Below are 17,451 nucleotides of genomic sequence, written 5' to 3'. Positions count from 1 at the left end.
CATAATTCCGAGACAAATTGATTATGCTTTCGCGTATGTGCACAAATGCGTGTATCTATGTGTAATCGAGATTCGCAGCTCTTCTTATTCCCTAATTGTATAATATTTCTATTTTTATCTCGGCGTGATGGGGAATATGTACACGTATGGGTATTCATAACGTTTGTTGTGTGATGTTGTGATTCGTTATCTCCGACAGAGAGCAATTATCCATATTCTAACGTATAACGCTTGATAAAGAATGTTTTGAAAAATCAGTATAACAAGGTTTCTTCTTCTTAAAAAGCAAAATAACTTTACTTCTACCAACAACTATATTAAGAAATGCATATATTCTTTTGTTAACTGATATTCTTTTATGAAACTTGAAATCACTATAAACTTAAATCGATCTGTATCTCCAGGCATTCATAGATGACGTTTGTGTATAGTAACGTGTGCACTTACTTGCCGAACATTGATCCTGTTTCCTCTCCTTAGTTCCCTTTGCTATACTAAAAAATAATAACAAAAATAACGAATCTGCATTGCCAAAAAACTTCAAGCATAATTATGATTTTTCAAATATCAATGTGTGTTAGAAAATTTTGAAATATTGCTGGAATTGCTAAATGATTATATAACAATTGTTATATCTAACGCGTCTGCTAATGCGTCATATCCATCCTTGAAATGTTGCTATGATAATTCTTAATCCGAAGATCTAAAGTTAGCACGAAGTGCAAAATTGCGATATACGAAGTACTGCTGAAAATTTTTGACTCACTGTGTACAGGCTGTCTGTGCTGAGAGCAGAACAGACATACGGTGAGCGAAACTCCAGTCCAGGATATATTCGTGCAACGTCTTAAGTGAGCGAGTGTGTTGGTTGATTTATAAGGTGGCGTCAAAACTTTGTACTCTCCACCGTATCTCGGCGGTCTTATAGATACCTCTTCGCTTTTGCGACGAAATAAAGGCTCGAGCTTCGTAATTTCAGGCTCGCTGTTGCTATTGTGCGTAAGGACAAGCGCCCGTAATTTCTTCTTTTTTATCGGTAAAATGATTCGCGGTGCTAAAGAGAAGAGTTTCCCAAGAATCATCAAATTTTCCTACGGTTAATGCAAATTGAACTCCAGATTTATCATTTTGTAACTTAATACGCGTAGAAATAATTTGTAGAAAGTTCCAAAATAAGAATTACTTAAATTATCTATCAAATAAGAGCCTATGCATAGGTTTTTTAATGCATTTAACAGAGAAATATTAATACGTTCAAGCAATGCTACGTACACTGAGGGAAAAATTACTTTAAAATTAACAAATATTTCTTTGATGGGTGCCATTAACATATTTACTTGAATCTAAATTCTCTTTATTTAAATCAAATATTGTTTACTTGATTAAACCAAATATTGTTCAAATCAAATATTGTTTATCTAAATAAACAATATTTGGTTTAAATAAAGAGAATTTAGATTTAAGTAAATATGTTAATAGCCATCAAAGAAATATTTGTTGATTTTAAGGTAATGTTTCCCTCAGTGTATATTATGGGCCAAACATTTCGGTTTTATTTGGACTGTCTTCAGTGTTAATACAAGTAATATATAACATTCATATGTATATAAATGGATAGAGAACGTAAACTTCTAACAAGTCAACAATAATTCAAATAATCAAAACCAATATTTTATGTCATCTATTAGAGATGTGCAAACTATTCGAATCGAATTAAATGAAATTCGATTCGATTCAAATTCGAATCCCTATGATTCGAGTCCGAATAATTCGAGAATTTCGAATCAAAAAGATTCGAATACAGATCGCGCATATTAGCATTAACAAAGCACTATTAAAGACATCCAACCTTACGGGAATTAGCATCACTTGAAAAGTTTGCTATATATTAAGATTTTCTTCAAAAATTTTAAAAGAAGATAATGGCTTCTAGATAAACTCTTATCGACAACTGTCGGATCGATATGTGTCGTTGCGCAGTTTTCAAGGTTGGAATTGAAATATATTATATTTTTCTTACCTTAAAATGAATTGATATCATACACAGAGAGAACGATTTATTGAATCAAATAAATATTTCTTTGGAATACTTCAGTTCAAACAAATTATTTGATTGACACAACAAAAATATTTCTTTGGAACTAAGCCGCAAACAAATATTTTTGTTGCTTCAAACAAAATTTTGTTCTATCAAACGAAAAATTCGTTTGGACTATTCCAAACAAGCGTTTATTTGATTCAACCAAATCGTTCTCTCTGTGTATGATCAATGTTATCTCTCTCATACTGAAGTCACTATTTTCATGTTGAATTCAATGACTATGTTAAGTAAAAATTCTTTCAACAATTTGATTTGATTCAATTCGGATAAAATTTCATCGATTTGATTCGATTCGAATTCGAAATTAAAATCTGAGATTCAATTCGATTCGATATAAAAAATCTTTGATTCGCATATCTATATCATTTACCACACTGAATTAACTAGGATTAAGTTGACGAAGAATATAAGAGGGCAAAGAGTACGTTATAAAACATCAATATACGAAACTTTAAATACGTAATAAAATAATAATACGTAAATTTTGGGATCGTAGTAATAGAGGATTCCTTTGGCTGCTCAGCAATGCAGATTCATTATTTTTGTTATTATTTAGTTATTGTTTAGTGGAGCAAAGACAACTAAAAAGAGGAAACGCAATCAATTGTCGGCAAGTGAATACACACGTCACTATACACAAACATTATTTATGAGTAATTGCAAGTTTCATAAAAAAATGTCAGTTAACAAAAGAATATTTGCATTTCTTGTTATGGTTAGTAGAAGTGAAGTTATCTTATGTAGATACGCGCAACTTTCTACCCGGATATCTATCCCTCCGGAAAATAACTAGTTCATGTCACACACATTGAGCTCGATTATGTTACGATTTAATTTCGAATCGTATAAAAGTGCATTATGGTATAATAGACGAGTAATTACAGCAAAAATAGAAAATTTTGCTCGAAAGAAGTACTATAGCTGTATGTTTGTACAAACACGTTGTGTAATTTGTATAAAGCACACATAATATTGAAATTGCAGCATATGTTTGCGCAAACATAGTGTTTAATTTGTATAAAACAAGCACATATGTTATAATATTGTAATTACAACATAGCTATCGTGAAATTAATTTAGATGTTAAATATCTTCCGCGTTAAATGCAAGATTGCGCAGTTTTACTTGGAAATTTAATTTAATTCAGTTACAGGGACGGCGCATAGTTATCTCCGGGTACATTTCGCCTGGTGAAACTTTTACGGCTCTTTTAAAGAACTTTTACCACCTTGCGATAACATCTGGTTACGAGATAACTCAGCCTCCATTAGTCCTTCCGTTAATTAAGTGAAATCTGGAGCGATTAACCTTTGACTTCTGACCTAGCTCACCTTCAAATCAGGAACAACATTCGCAGGAAGTAGAATGGCACTCCTTGATGCACGATGTACTATCAGCAACAGTTTGCTTTCTCATTTTTTTGAGGCGTCTGTGAAGCTGGCACAACGTTTTACAAATTTTAAAAAAACAATAACATTTCTGTTAGCACTTTTCATAGTTCTAAATAGAAAACAAAAAGAGTCCTGCATTTAACATTTTTAATACCGAAAAATAGCAAATGAAAAACTGTTGTGCTAACTTTGCGAACCCAGCACGACACTTCCCCTCTAAAGTACAAGAAATAAATAAATACCACTACTTTCAGCAAGAGCTCCTGTCAGTTCTGATCAAATTCTATCAAAATGTCCAATTAAGAAAAAAAAAATTCAACAATTACGCCTTTTTCACAAACCTTCGAATACTACACTGAAGGAAAAATTACCTTAAACTCAACAAATATTTCTTTGATGTGGACGCCATTAACATATTTATTTAAATCTAAATTCTCCTTATTTAAACCAAATATTGTTTACTTAAATCAGGTAAACAATACTTGATTTAAATAAAGAGAATTTAGATTTAAGTAAATACGTAATGGCACCCATCAAAGAAATATTTGTTGATTTTAAAGTAATTTTTCCCTCAGTATACACTCAACACGACACTTTCGAGAGAAAATATCATGCAAACTATATCTGGCCGTTCTATTGATAGTTCTCGTTAGTTCTAACAGAATTCTAGTCCCTACGATCAAATTTAAGAAGAGTTCCGGCGGCTACCTATTTTTAAATAATTTTTTAATCTTCGAAGTTGGCACGTCCGAGAGTGTTTGTCTTCTATCTAGAACTATGAAAAGTGCTAATAGAACTGTCATTGTTTTCTTAAAATTTGTAGAACGTCATGCAAGCTTCACAGACGTTTTTTTTTTTTTTGGCGACTTGTAGAACTTTGAAGGATCTCGTATCTGCCTTGTAGTAAAAACCGTTACAAAATGGCTTTTCACATCAGATACCGTTAACTTTTCATTAAAATTCTAAAGCAAAATGAGCGAAACTAAATGAATTAAGTGCAACTTGTCAGCGCAGTCTTCTTGGACGACGGTGTTATTAAAGCGTCACGTTTTTGGCTTGCGCCATAGAAAAAAATTCTGAAAAATCTGAGATATCCCGCAGTTTACTTGTATTGCGCAAGGAATAGCCTCTATGTCCTTTAAGGAGCCTCGCAATTTCTGAAAGAGAAACTGACCGTCCTAAATCTTAGTGATAGGTAGTAGACAAAAAACATTTGCATCTGAAAAAAAAGTGAAAGTTACGAAATAGCAGGACGATTGTCGAAAGGTATATGGAATTCTTGGCGGCGCCAGCTAGGTATTACCGGCGGAAATTGTCAAAGTAGGTCAGAACCCTCGAGATCCCGATATAAAGCTATGGAAGCTACAGGAGGTACCGAGCATCCTATAGAAAAAGTCACGTCGAATTGCAAGAATATTTATCGCACGGATTGCGTAACTACGAGCTCTACGTTCTTTGTTTACATCATGTTACAGTTATATATAACTTCTCTTTATATTATTATATTTTTATTTTATTATATTAGTTTTTTATAAGGAATTTTTCTGCTTATTTGAAGTCAAGTTCTAAACTATTTTTCTGTAATGTCTAATGAACAATAATTCTCGTAAAATTTGTATTATCAAATATAGTATTATTGAATAAAACCAAATAACAAAATTGTCACCGTCCTTAACGCATGTCTGTAAATTGTGTGCCTAATTATGTACGTTAGCGATTCGCCATTATGTCGCTACACACATTACTAGACACGCGACTCACAGACCTGTGTCTTTATGAAAAACAACCATCAATTAAACTTCAATAATTATTACTTGATAAAGTATCATAGAAAAAAACTTCAATAATTACTACTTGATAAAGTATCATAAAAAAATAGTTCAAAACTTTCTGACTCGATTTTTAATAGCAATTAGCACTATTTAATTAGTGTGCACCAATTAAGAAGCATCCTATATATACACATACACCCATATATGCCTGTGAACGCCGTTGTAGTGTCGTTGTAGGTTATCTACTACGACGTTCGGCGACAGCATGCGAGGGTAGGATAACACGGCGACAGTTTTAACGCACCATATTATCTCACCCTTCAAATCAGAAACGGCTAGTGTCTCGAGGTTCTAACCCAACCTAACCTAACCTAATTTAATGTCATCATAAATGCGTGGAACAAAAGATGAGAGCTAGAAATATTAAGATACGATATTGTATATCTAAGTTGTTGAGTGATAAAAACTGAAAAGAAAAGGATATAGATATGATAAATAATTGTCTGAACAAAATAGAAAGACTTGTGTATATATACAGGGCGTTCTAGAATACTCCTCGAAATTCTATTGTCAGAAATCGAGTCAGAAAGTTTTTAACTATTTTTTTTTCTATGATACTTTATCAAGTAGTAATTATTGAAGTTTAACTGATGGATGTTGTTTTTCATAAAGACATGTCTGTGGATCGCGTGTCTAGTAATGTGCGTAGAGACGAATCGCTAACGTACATAATTAAGCACGCAATTTACAGACATGCGTTAAGGACGGTGACAATTTTGTTATTTGGTTTTATTCAATAATACTATATTTGATAATACAAATTTTACGAGAATTATTGTTCATTAGGCATTACAGAAAAATAGTTTAGAACTTGATTTCAAATAAGGAGAAAAAATTCCTTATAAAAAACTAATATAATAGAGGCATAGTACAAATTAAAGTGAACATAAAAGTCGCGAGATATGGATGAACTGTAGTGGCGAAATCTGCCAAGTGCTTGTACATTAGGTCAAACTGAATAAAAAAGTCTTGTATCTTGTCTCCACGAGAACTTTGGAGGTTATTCTGGGTCACTCTGTATAATAAGGAATTACGCTTGATGGATAATATTTAAATGTTTGGAAGTCTCAAAGACGAATAACTCAAGGGGTGCTACACGTTGTTTAATTTCCAGTGGGACGATGGACAGCATGACACATTATACAAAAGAAAACTCTGAAAAATATACATGCATGCAACTTGGCTTATTAAGTTTAATCTACCATCACAATTTTCTTATATCACACACACACACACACACATACACACACACACACACACACACCCAAACACACATTATCATTCACCAGAAGTTCTATAGTAGCATAGTTTATACCAGGTATGATCGCATACAGACATATAAGGTACCTATCATATTATGTGACAGTTACGTGATCAAGTTTTTATCGAAGTTTAGTCATTCAAGAGGAAGCTCACGTAACACTCGAGCATAACTGCGATCCATGACGAATGTATTGGCACTATCCTTGCTCTCACACTCAGCTGACGTTATCGGTATTATGGATGGATCGTGTGCTTGCCGGTAGGCAGAGAACGGCATAAGCGATCGGGCAGCCGGCTTGTCAGTGGCCTTGCAAACTGGTTCCCCGTAGCCCGACTCGATTATGCTAATCGCATATGCGTGTTAGCATTCGACTGATCTGCTCGCACACACGGTGCACGAGGCTCGTGTGTTTATCGTTGCAGGCACATAAACACGATAGCCACATACACACATGCCACACACAGCGAATACCAAGGATCAGGATTCCGACGCGGTCTCTGAGTGTGCTGGAATCCTCGATCGCGCACATCTTTCAGTGCCGCCACGATCTTCCGTAAACTAGACACCTAATATGCGTAACGGTATAACGTCTTGGATGCCACACCGCCGTGCTCGTGTTTCTTACTAAATCTAACGTGGTCACTTGCTAGCATATCTCCTTCACAATGTCTCCATCTTTACTTGATGTGCAGAATATCTCAGAATAATTTAGTGAAACGGAATTTTCTGAACACGGATATCTCGGATATTTATTAAAACGGTGTATATTATTTTTAATAATTTTCAAAATTCAATTTTGGTGCAAGATTATATTGTAAGCAGAAGCTTATGACAGCTTGAAATTTGTGCTCGACATAATCACCAAACAAATTGATATTAGATTTTTCAATAATCTAAAATGAAATACGAATCAGCCTAATAATTAAATCGTGCCTTTGTTTGTATTATATACGTAATTTTCAACATCATTAAAAATTGTAATATATGTATAATGGCGTGTTAAAATGTAAATTCATTGTACAATGGTCGCTAGGCCGGACAGATTTAATACCCGAGAACTTCCGCCAGGCAAATAAATCACGTGGCAGCTCCAAGTTCGAATGCATATAACAAATTCGATTACGGTATAATATAGAGTTTAAAAAATATTGTTATCCTGTTTCAGGATGGATCATTTTACGTAATAAAGTACCTTGAAATTGTGATATCTCTCATGAATATGCGTCAATTTTAATTTAATCCTCACACATTATTCGTCTCGTTTCTTTATGAACCATCTTGTTCCAAATTATATGTTGCACATAATGATAGTTATTACTTTGTCCGCTGCGTACCCATTCTATGTAATTACTTGTAATATGTAGATATATGTTATACAAGTAATCTCTGACATATTAACATCTTATGTGCTAAACAAAAAAACAGTCTCTGTATTAACTAAAGCTTCAAATTTGGACTGACCTCAATGAGCTATAATAAAGCGACTACTGTCAATTACATATATTGCTATATTATAACTCATTAATTTTATATATATATATATATATATATATATATATATGTGTGTGTGTGTGTGTGTGTGTGTGTGTGTGTATGTGTGTGTGTGTATTAAGCTTTTCTTGTCGAGTTATTTTCTCGCACTTTTAAGATATCGCAGCATTCTATTTGGGACTCCCAAGTTGAGAGTAAACGCGTTAAGGATTGCCAATTTAAACGCGCTAAATATTACATAGCGCAAAGTTAGTAACTTCCAACTTTTTGACGTAATACTGCTCCTGTTTGTTGATGACATCAGAAGTGCGTTGAGTTTACGAGGCACTTAGTTTACGACTGTTTTACGAGGTGCGGACTACCAGCACGAGCTACGAATCTCATAACTGTCAAATCTAAGTGCCATTAATGGTCCTCAACGATCTTTAAGGATATAGCTACCTGCGGCGCTGCTCATTTAATCTAGTCGTTTTACCTATCCGGCGATACGTATGCATTTATTCATGAGCAACAACATTCTTTATCTCTCTTATATTGCTTTACTAAAACCAAAAATATTTGTAAAATTCCACTATTCTATATTTAAATGTCAAGTGGCTGATTCATGCTTCTGGAGCGGGCAGAGTCAACACAGTCGATATAATCCACTCCAAGTGTTTCCGACACATTAAAATAATAGATAAGAGGCTGTGAAACAAAGAAATTCCTGGTTAGAAGCCATTTTGCTAACTAGAGGCCATCGTAGGTATATGACGTCACTTCCATATCCAACTATGGCGTCACATGACGCTCCACCCTGTTTTCAATCACCTTGGCCTCGAACCCACCCAACTGTCAGACACGCTCCACCCCGTTTTTTCCTCTTCTTCCGTGTTATCACTATCGCCATCTACCGGCGATATTATGCACTTCTCAGACCCTTAAGTAATCAGTTAGTTTATGATCCTCCCGGTCGATGTCACTACTAAATTAAACCTATATATCTACCGGGCATACAAATATCCCAGGGAGTCAAAATAATGTCATATTCCACTTTAGAAGGAAGAACAACATTCGATAACGAAATGTATGACATCGTATTATCTATTTTTTTTTTTAATCATTCTAATTTCGAAAGCACCAATATATTACGTCGCAACTTATAATATTGTGAGCATAGTTTGAGAAATAAATTATAATGATGATTGAATCTGCGGACCTCGATCATTAAATTAAAGAAATGCAGTTTGCAAAGATTCAGGACCGTGAAAAGTATGCCGTTCACGTCAATAGAATTCAGACACTCGCACTTCAGAGGAGGATACATAAAGGGGAATTTACGGGGCGGGAATTGAGTTCAAATCCTGCGAGAGGTAGAATTTATACGCGAGAGACGAGGAAGAGAAGGAGGGGGTAGTGAGCGCGTGGAATCGCTATCGGCGGCCATTCATCAATCCGTGGAATCAATACGCTGGAATTAATGAAAGCGCCGCGCGAACAGCAAGCTAGCGGCCGGAATGTTAATCGCGATCGTCCCGCGTCCGATCCGTTCTCATGTACAGCAAACTCCCAAGGGCCGCACCTCCCACCCTCTCTCTCACCCTTCAGCCTGCTGCGCTGCCCCTTGCACATCCAAGCTCGTTTCTAGTCCCGTGTCTACCACTCACACTGTCATGCTATGTACAACAGTATCACATGTAATAGATGTGTGTATATATGCAAACATTTTTTTATTAAAATTTAAAAATTAATTTTTTTCAATTTCAATATTTTTTATGTAGGATATATTATTGATATCGTCATTTGTGAATTTAAAACTCCATTAATATGACGTAGATTGTCATAATCTCAAAAAGCAATAATAAACATGTCTCTAGATAAAATCAGATTACGTTTATTATAGATCTCTACTCTCGCCCATTGGACAAATTAAATAAAAAAATTGAGAGGGAAAAGTTATTTACCGGTGAATAACGTCATTCAATTATTCTACTACCTAGCAATTCTAGACCTCACTGTTTAACCATGTCAAACAGTAAATGACATTCAAGAATTCATCGATAACTTTGTGGCCTCTATACTGCTAAGTTCCTGGTACGAAAAAATCCATATCTTGTCCGAAAGGTGGCGCAAGGTCATAAAATATAACGAAAAATATTTTTATTTAAATCTATATCTAATTTTTCGAAAATATATAGTTTAAATTGTATATGCATATATATAAAAATTTATGAACAGCTTTTGTACTTAAATCTAATATATTTACACATATATTTTGTTTACTTCGGCATACAGTCGGTATAGAAGGTTTCGACTTCAAATCGGCAGATCGACGTCTTCTTTGAAAGGGAAAACACTTCTCCCTTCAGTCGATAAGAAACTCATGTATTATTACATATTGTTATATTATTAAATACGTTTTTGCAAGACAAAAAAAATTAATATTTCTGTTGCATCTGTTAACTATTACATATTACTATGTTATATATAAATAGTCAGAATAAAAAATTATTTACTTTACTTTGATAATTTAATCTACATAATTATAAATGTATAGATAACCAATATATCGTGTCAATATTTAGTCAATCCCGTTATCAAATGGCGATTAGTCAATTGGTTATTAGCATACAACAACCACTCAAATTAAAAAAAAAAGAAATCTCTATTCACTTCTTTATTTACCTATGTTATATTTTTTTAATCATTTAATTTTGTCAATACCAATTATATCAATACCAAAAAATAAATACTTTTCCTATTATTAAATTAATACACTATTATTAATTAGTAAAAAATTAATGCTAATATTCTGCTCTACTGGCATATATAACACACATACTAGGACCTCGGCAAGGATTCCGAAAAAAAGATTAATGTAAGGGGAAGGTTTCGGTGGGGACTTCGGTAGCCATGCTGCTTAATGGATGGGAATTTTTCCAAATTTAACGATCGTTTAGCCCGCCCACACAGAACGCTGTAACAAGTTTGGCGTCTATGTGATGGCCGTCACCGTGACGAGCACGTGTGTGACTCTCCTTCTGTTACTTACAGCTGAACTCCGCTCAGTTCATTCAGTTCACTTGACAAAGATCACGCAAAGTGAGCTTTTAGCCGAACCCGGGACGTTGTATACATTTAAATCTTATGGGATCTTGACACAAAATACCGTCATAACGCTATTAGTGACAGTTTCTTCTGCTTTTTCGAAAATTGAAACGGTTTATATTCCAAATATATTAATATTGTGTACATGAAAATATGTTTTTTCTTGAGTTTTCACAGTAATGATATGTCATGAAATTTATGACCGTCAATCAGGAGTTCGATCACAAGTATTATTTTGTTCTTCATAACGTTCTTCTTTCGTTTTCATCCGTACTAAATTTAATATAATTGTTACCCACAACTAAGTGTAAAGCATTAAGCGCGAAGCACTTTACATTCATGATACATTTAAGCAAAGTGTGATTAATACTATTCTCTGTTATGATATAATAAAATACATGTAAAATTTTATTTTATTTTTTACAGGTGCGGCGTAACTTCGATAGTAGGGTGGACAGAAGAACAAAACGGATCTGGAGTAACTTGGCATTTTGAACGAAGGTATCACACCGAGGAAGACGAAGGACTCTGATTACTATCATCCACCACCACCTCGTATACGCGTTATACTCGTGTCTTTCTCTTTCGCCCTCTTTCTCTCTCTCTCTCTCTCTTTCTCTCTCTATCTCTTTCTCTCTTTTTCTCTTTCTCCTTCTCTCTCTCTCTCTCTCTCTTTCTCTGTTTCTCTTTATCTTTATCTCTCTCTTTATCTTATTCTCCATTCTAAAGGTTCTGTAGTGCTCCAGTTTATAATTTTATCCTCCTTCGGTAGTGAAACCAGTGTGATAAAAAGTCAAATGATGTACATGTGATCCACAATGATGATGGTATGATATATACATATATATATATATATATATATATATATATATATATATGTGTGCTTGTGTCGTCCAACAGTGCGTGAGACGAAAAAAATTGAGTGAGAGAAAAAAATTTTACGGAGAAGTGCAATCCCGAAGTGATAAGTCTGTATCTATATAAACACGTGTGCCAGAGGGAAGTGTGTCCGTACGAAGAGTACAAAGCAAAATAAGTTTACGAAGGAAGGAGGACAGAGAAAATAATCATAAGTTGGCCGAGGACAACCAAAGGAAAACAACCAGTCAGCAACGTAGAGAGGTGATATTAGCAGGTGGGACAGGCGGGAACAGTAGCATGAGTTCGTATTTTGCGAATTCGTACATCCCGGACCTGCGAAATGGCGGGGTGGAACATCCGCATCAGCATCAGCAGCACTACGGTGCGGCCGTACAGGTGCCTCAACAGACACAATCAGTTCAACAGCAGTCAACTCAGCAAGCTAGCGATCCTTGCGATCCGAGTTTGTTACGCCAGGGAGTTTCTACCCACCATTATGGAACTGCGGGAGGTCAACAGGACATGCCTTATCCGAGGTTTCCCCCGTATAATCGGATCGACATGCGGAATGCGGCTTATTACCAGCATCAGCAGGAGCATGGAAGTATGGACGGCATGGCCGGCTATAGGTCGACGTCCCCGAGCACCGGTATGGGCCACATGGGACACACGTCAACCCCTAACGGACATCCGTCGACACCCATCGTCTATGCTAGTTGCAAGCTTCAAGCAGCCGCTGTCGATCATCAAGGTAGCGTCCTCGACGGACCAGACAGTCCACCTCTCGTCGAGTCCCAGATGCATCACCAAATGCACAGTCAGCACCCGCATATGCAGACGCAGCAATCGCAGCATCCACAGCAGCAATCGCAGCACCAGCATCTGCAGGCGCAGCAGCAGCATATGATGTACCAGCAACAACAATCTCAAACCACATCGCAACAGGGACAAAGTGGAATGCACCCGCAACAACAGCAACAAGCTCAGCAGCATCAGGGCGTCGTTGCATCACCGCTCAGTCAACAGCAACAAGGCACGCCTCAAAGTGCATCAAGCGCAAATATACCAAGCCCATTATATCCTTGGATGAGAAGTCAGTTTGGTGAGTTCAACGTCTTTTCTTTAAATATCTGTAACGACATTGATAAGTGTGTCAAGAATTAACACGCGCGGAAATATTTTTTTATAGAACATACGATTTTGCAAATTCAACGTGTTAAGCGTCCGGTTCGTTAAGGTTTTATTTGGACTATTTTATACATTAATAAAATAGGTCTCAGGATACATAGTTATTTTTAATATGATGATACACATATCTTAAAAATGCTCTTTTACGTGGCATCGTGCCTAGTAGGATAAGCGGAATACGTGACGCAACTTTTGAAAATAAGATCAAGGTTTCACTTCGTGCGTGACCAAAAGATTTCGTAGAAAGCTAAGGTTCTCGTAAGGCTTCTCAGGTAGTAACAACTCCTGAATTTATGCAACGGCGCATAAAACTACTCCAAATTCGTATGGCAGCAGACTTTGGATTAGCACAATGTCTCTAGTTTCACACAGTGGGCACGGATATTTATTGCATTGACATTTAGCCTACCTGCCTACTGGTTTCACGACGCGTAGACCGAGTCACAGTAAGAGTTATCGTTTGCTTCTTTCCTACACACCGGTTGCTTTATGGGTTAAGCCCACAAAGTCGACACATCCACTTTCGTCGGTGACCACACATTCTGTTTGTTTCATCAGTCTAGTCCGTCGCATTATTCATTGTCTTTATTAAATAATGATACAATATATTTTCCTAAATTAATATCGTTCAATATTTATTATGTTTGTTCCTATTCAAATTTGAAAATTTTAAATCTATGGATTTAAGAAATAATTCGAAATTTTAATTAATCATCAATTCGATTCGACAAAATACTTAAAATGGCTAAATAACGATTGATTCGGCACTTATAGTTGACAGCGAGTCGTTTGTATTACATTCTCGAGGACAGTTTGACAAATCTTTTCGCATTCCTCGTGATTCTGAACTTTTGAATGATTTATGATCGCCGTGACCAAGTGATGATGTGCCGTACACCATCATTAAGGTAAAAGAATTCATAAATGCGGGCAACTGAACAGGTTGAGGATCCCTGCTGATCCTTCATTCACTTCCTCGCTTCTTTATTGATCTGTAGTTCCTAATATTGGAGAAACGCAATACCTAACCCTAACAAGGCCAAGATCTATCGCAGACAAAACTGTAACGAACCATATTTAGTCCCTGCTTTCTTCACACTTTAGTCGCTCGTCGCTTCTGCTGAAAGTAACTTCTCTCCGCGTTACTTCCTCAAGTACAAATTGACTATAGATATAACATTGTGGTGATACGTGACGTAAAGTGACGTAATTTTAATATTTATATAACGTTATTTGTCTCGGAATTTTTTTTTATTATCTTGCATCGGAAACTTAGCGGTTTAAAGACAAGAAGTCATTAATGATTGTCGAATATTATTCACTGTTAAAATACATATTTTCTGAGACGTACTGCATCGATTGAAACAGTTAATCTGAAGGAGTGAAGTTTGGTGAATAAATACGGTGCGTAACAACATTTCACATTTATATATTGGGTAAAAACTATTAGACGCTTTGAAATATTCTAGTAATATATTGACTTATTAATAGTCATTAATAATACATTTATTGTTACAGTCTGAATGAATTTCTTGCATTTTTTATAGTCTGTACTAAGTTTTTTATACACATTAAAGGATAGACTATTTGTTTTATTTAAAAAATTGTGTTTTATTTTAAAAAATGTTTTAAGTTCTTATATATCTTTAGTTTTCTTTTGTTATTAATTTGTATAGAAAAAGTGGATAATAATAATGATAATAATAATTACAAGAATTGTAATTTTATTTTACAAAATTGTTGCTACGTCACTGTAATAACTTCCCGGATTATAAGGATTAATATCATGTAACATAACAAGTATTTTGAAACTCATGAGGCGTCAAGTTAATCACACATTATCGCTTCCTTTGTCAATTAAGTAATATTAAATTCTAACATTGTTAGGCAATGTAACAATTAAACGGTTTGTTTCATTGATAAAATGTCGATTTTTCCGAGTTTTCGATTATTATTAAGATCAAAATGTATTAATTTAACAATATCTGTGATACTTTAAAATCAACCAACAAAGAGAACATTTAACATAAACTTTATGCATCGTGTTTATTATTGTTTTTTGATATACGTTAATCTCTGTGTTACATTTTTTTACTGAAAAAATTACAATATTTTAAAAACACAAAAAGATAGGGAAATATTTGAATTTAGACAAAAATTATTCTAAATTTTAATGGAAAGAATTCACGAGTATATCTAACATACCGTTGAGGATTGCTTGTACCATCTTTCGGTGAAGTTCAGAAGCTGATCCTATCTGCTTCAGGATTGGCCGATAAACGGGACGGTTATGACGACGTCGTGGGTCGTACTTTACTGCCAGTTAACGAAGAAAACAGTTCGAGTCCCTGAATGTATCCACAGATGTCGGCACATATAAGAATGCCCCGTCGCATTTTGCAATTTTATTTCCTTGCAAAATTAATTTTGTGCATATATATATTTAGCTACTATGATTCTACGTAAATTTTGCTCCTGAAAATACATAAAGAGAGACTCCATTATTCTCTTGCGTTTTTCTTCCATTGAAATACGTGCCTAATTAAATTTTACTAGAGTGATTTTAAGATAATTTCACTAATGCTCCTCATTATGCATTTGAAACAATTTTTAAATTGTTGTTATGTAAAAAACAGACCCTCAATAACGTCTCTTTAAATTCGGAAATTTTGCGATACCTTTTGTCTTTGATAACATAACAGTCATGACGCCAACCTCATTACATCACCAACCAGACATTCCAGGTTAAACATCGCGAGTCCAAGTGTTGACCCGAGGAGAAAAGACCGTTCATCGATACCTGCGATATTTTTAATGCATGAGATAATTACGATTCTCCGCGTGAAAAGATTTATGGCATCTCCATTCCTTCTGTTACGTATCCCAGTCATTCCCCTTTCTCCCCGCCCCTCATTAAACATGTGCGATATAGTTATATACATGTGTAGTTTCCGTTACTGTACATACATATGTATATAAAATCATATGTATAATATATTTCTTATAGAATAAGCCAAGTAAATTGTACCTTTTTTAAAATTAATTACAGAAGAAAGTAGTAAATGAAAAAGTAGATTCTTGAAGTAAAAATAGAAATTTTTGTTCAATTTGACTTCTTGCGACATTATTCTTTTTTACATGTGTAACGATAATCTCTTTCTCTCTCTCTTTTTCACTAAAATATTTAATAGATGAAATATATATATATATATATATAAAGTTTATAATACTCTCTTTGAAAACAAATCGAAAAGATCCGAACAAACAGAACTAAAGAAATCGACATTTAAAATCTGAAATGCATTTTATTATATGGAATTAAACGTTTCCGAGATTGGTGGTCGCGTAGTGATGGCGGCTTCATGAGATATTCAGAAAAAGATGGAGTTCAAAAGGGGCAGAGAAGGAGGAGTGTTGAAAAAAAAGATTAGGAGATATTTGTGTGTACGCGTGTGTGTATGACAGAGAAGAGGGTAAGAGGAAGGGGATAGGAGGAGGCAGAAGGAACGGATGATGATGAATGAATCCACAGAAATTCTGGGACCGTTCGCGTTTGGGGCTGTACCATGGAGGCAGTCTTGAACAATATGGAGGTCATGGTTTGAATTTTTATTTGATATCTGCTAAAAATTTACTATATTCGAAATGTCGAAGTTATTTCTGTTTGATTATATATTAATTTGTATAATTGTCATATAATAATTTAAGTTTTTGTTAAAAATAAAAGACTCCAATTGATTTAGTTTCAAACTCTATGGGACAACCATATTATTTGTGTCTAGACAAGCAGCTGCAAAAAAAATGAATTTTAATGCCCCAAGTGGTACGCAAAGATGCATATGTCGCAGCGAATCATTCTCGCCGTTCATTATCTCGACCTTCTACCTCGGGTTTTTTAGACTCCGTCTTCTTGTCCGACTGTCTGTTCATCTGCTAGGAAGAACAAAAAAGAACAACGAAGGCGAGAGGGGAAGAGCGCCTATCAGATACTCCGGTCTCCTTGGGGCTTTAACTCCCTCTATAAGTGTTAACGGACTTGGTGCTTTCCTCTTTCTCGTCGGCAACTTCTGTAAAATTCCTTTTGAAGTTGGTTTTGGTTCAACTAAAGCACTTAAATTAAATTAATTTCACGTTGAAGATATAAACTGATCTCTAAAGAAATAATTACACGTTCTATATATATATATAAATATATATATATATATATATATATATATATATATATATATATATATA

General features: G+C 34.9%; 1 protein-coding gene across 16 annotated transcripts in view; it reads left to right on the top strand.

Annotated features, from left to right (window-relative positions):
- LOC116840940 (homeotic protein antennapedia) overlaps positions 1 to 17,451 on the top strand; it is a 108,856-nt gene that overhangs the window by 82,790 nt on the left and 8,615 nt on the right. For 10 of the 16 annotated variants that reach the window (XM_032808305.1, XM_032808311.1, XM_032808312.1 and 7 more), the window contains one exon: positions 11,593 to 13,129. In XM_032808305.1, the coding sequence (XP_032664196.1) occupies positions 12,325 to 13,129 (805 nt within the window). In that variant the 5' untranslated portion in view covers positions 11,593 to 12,324. Of the gene's footprint in view, positions 1 to 11,592; positions 13,130 to 17,451 lie in introns of those variants that run through there. The other 6 variants (XM_032808318.1, XM_032808313.1, XM_032808316.1 and 3 more) reach the window with 3 other exon arrangements.

The sequence above is a fragment of the Odontomachus brunneus genome, unplaced genomic scaffold (assembly GCF_010583005.1).
Source record: "Odontomachus brunneus isolate Ranch 3 - 2012 unplaced genomic scaffold, Obru_v1 Obru_scaffold_013, whole genome shotgun sequence".
In the NCBI taxonomy this organism is placed as follows: Eukaryota; Metazoa; Arthropoda; class Insecta; order Hymenoptera; family Formicidae; genus Odontomachus; species Odontomachus brunneus.
The sequence above is the reverse complement of the archived record's forward strand: the minus strand, read 5'-3'. Positions and strand labels throughout refer to the sequence as shown.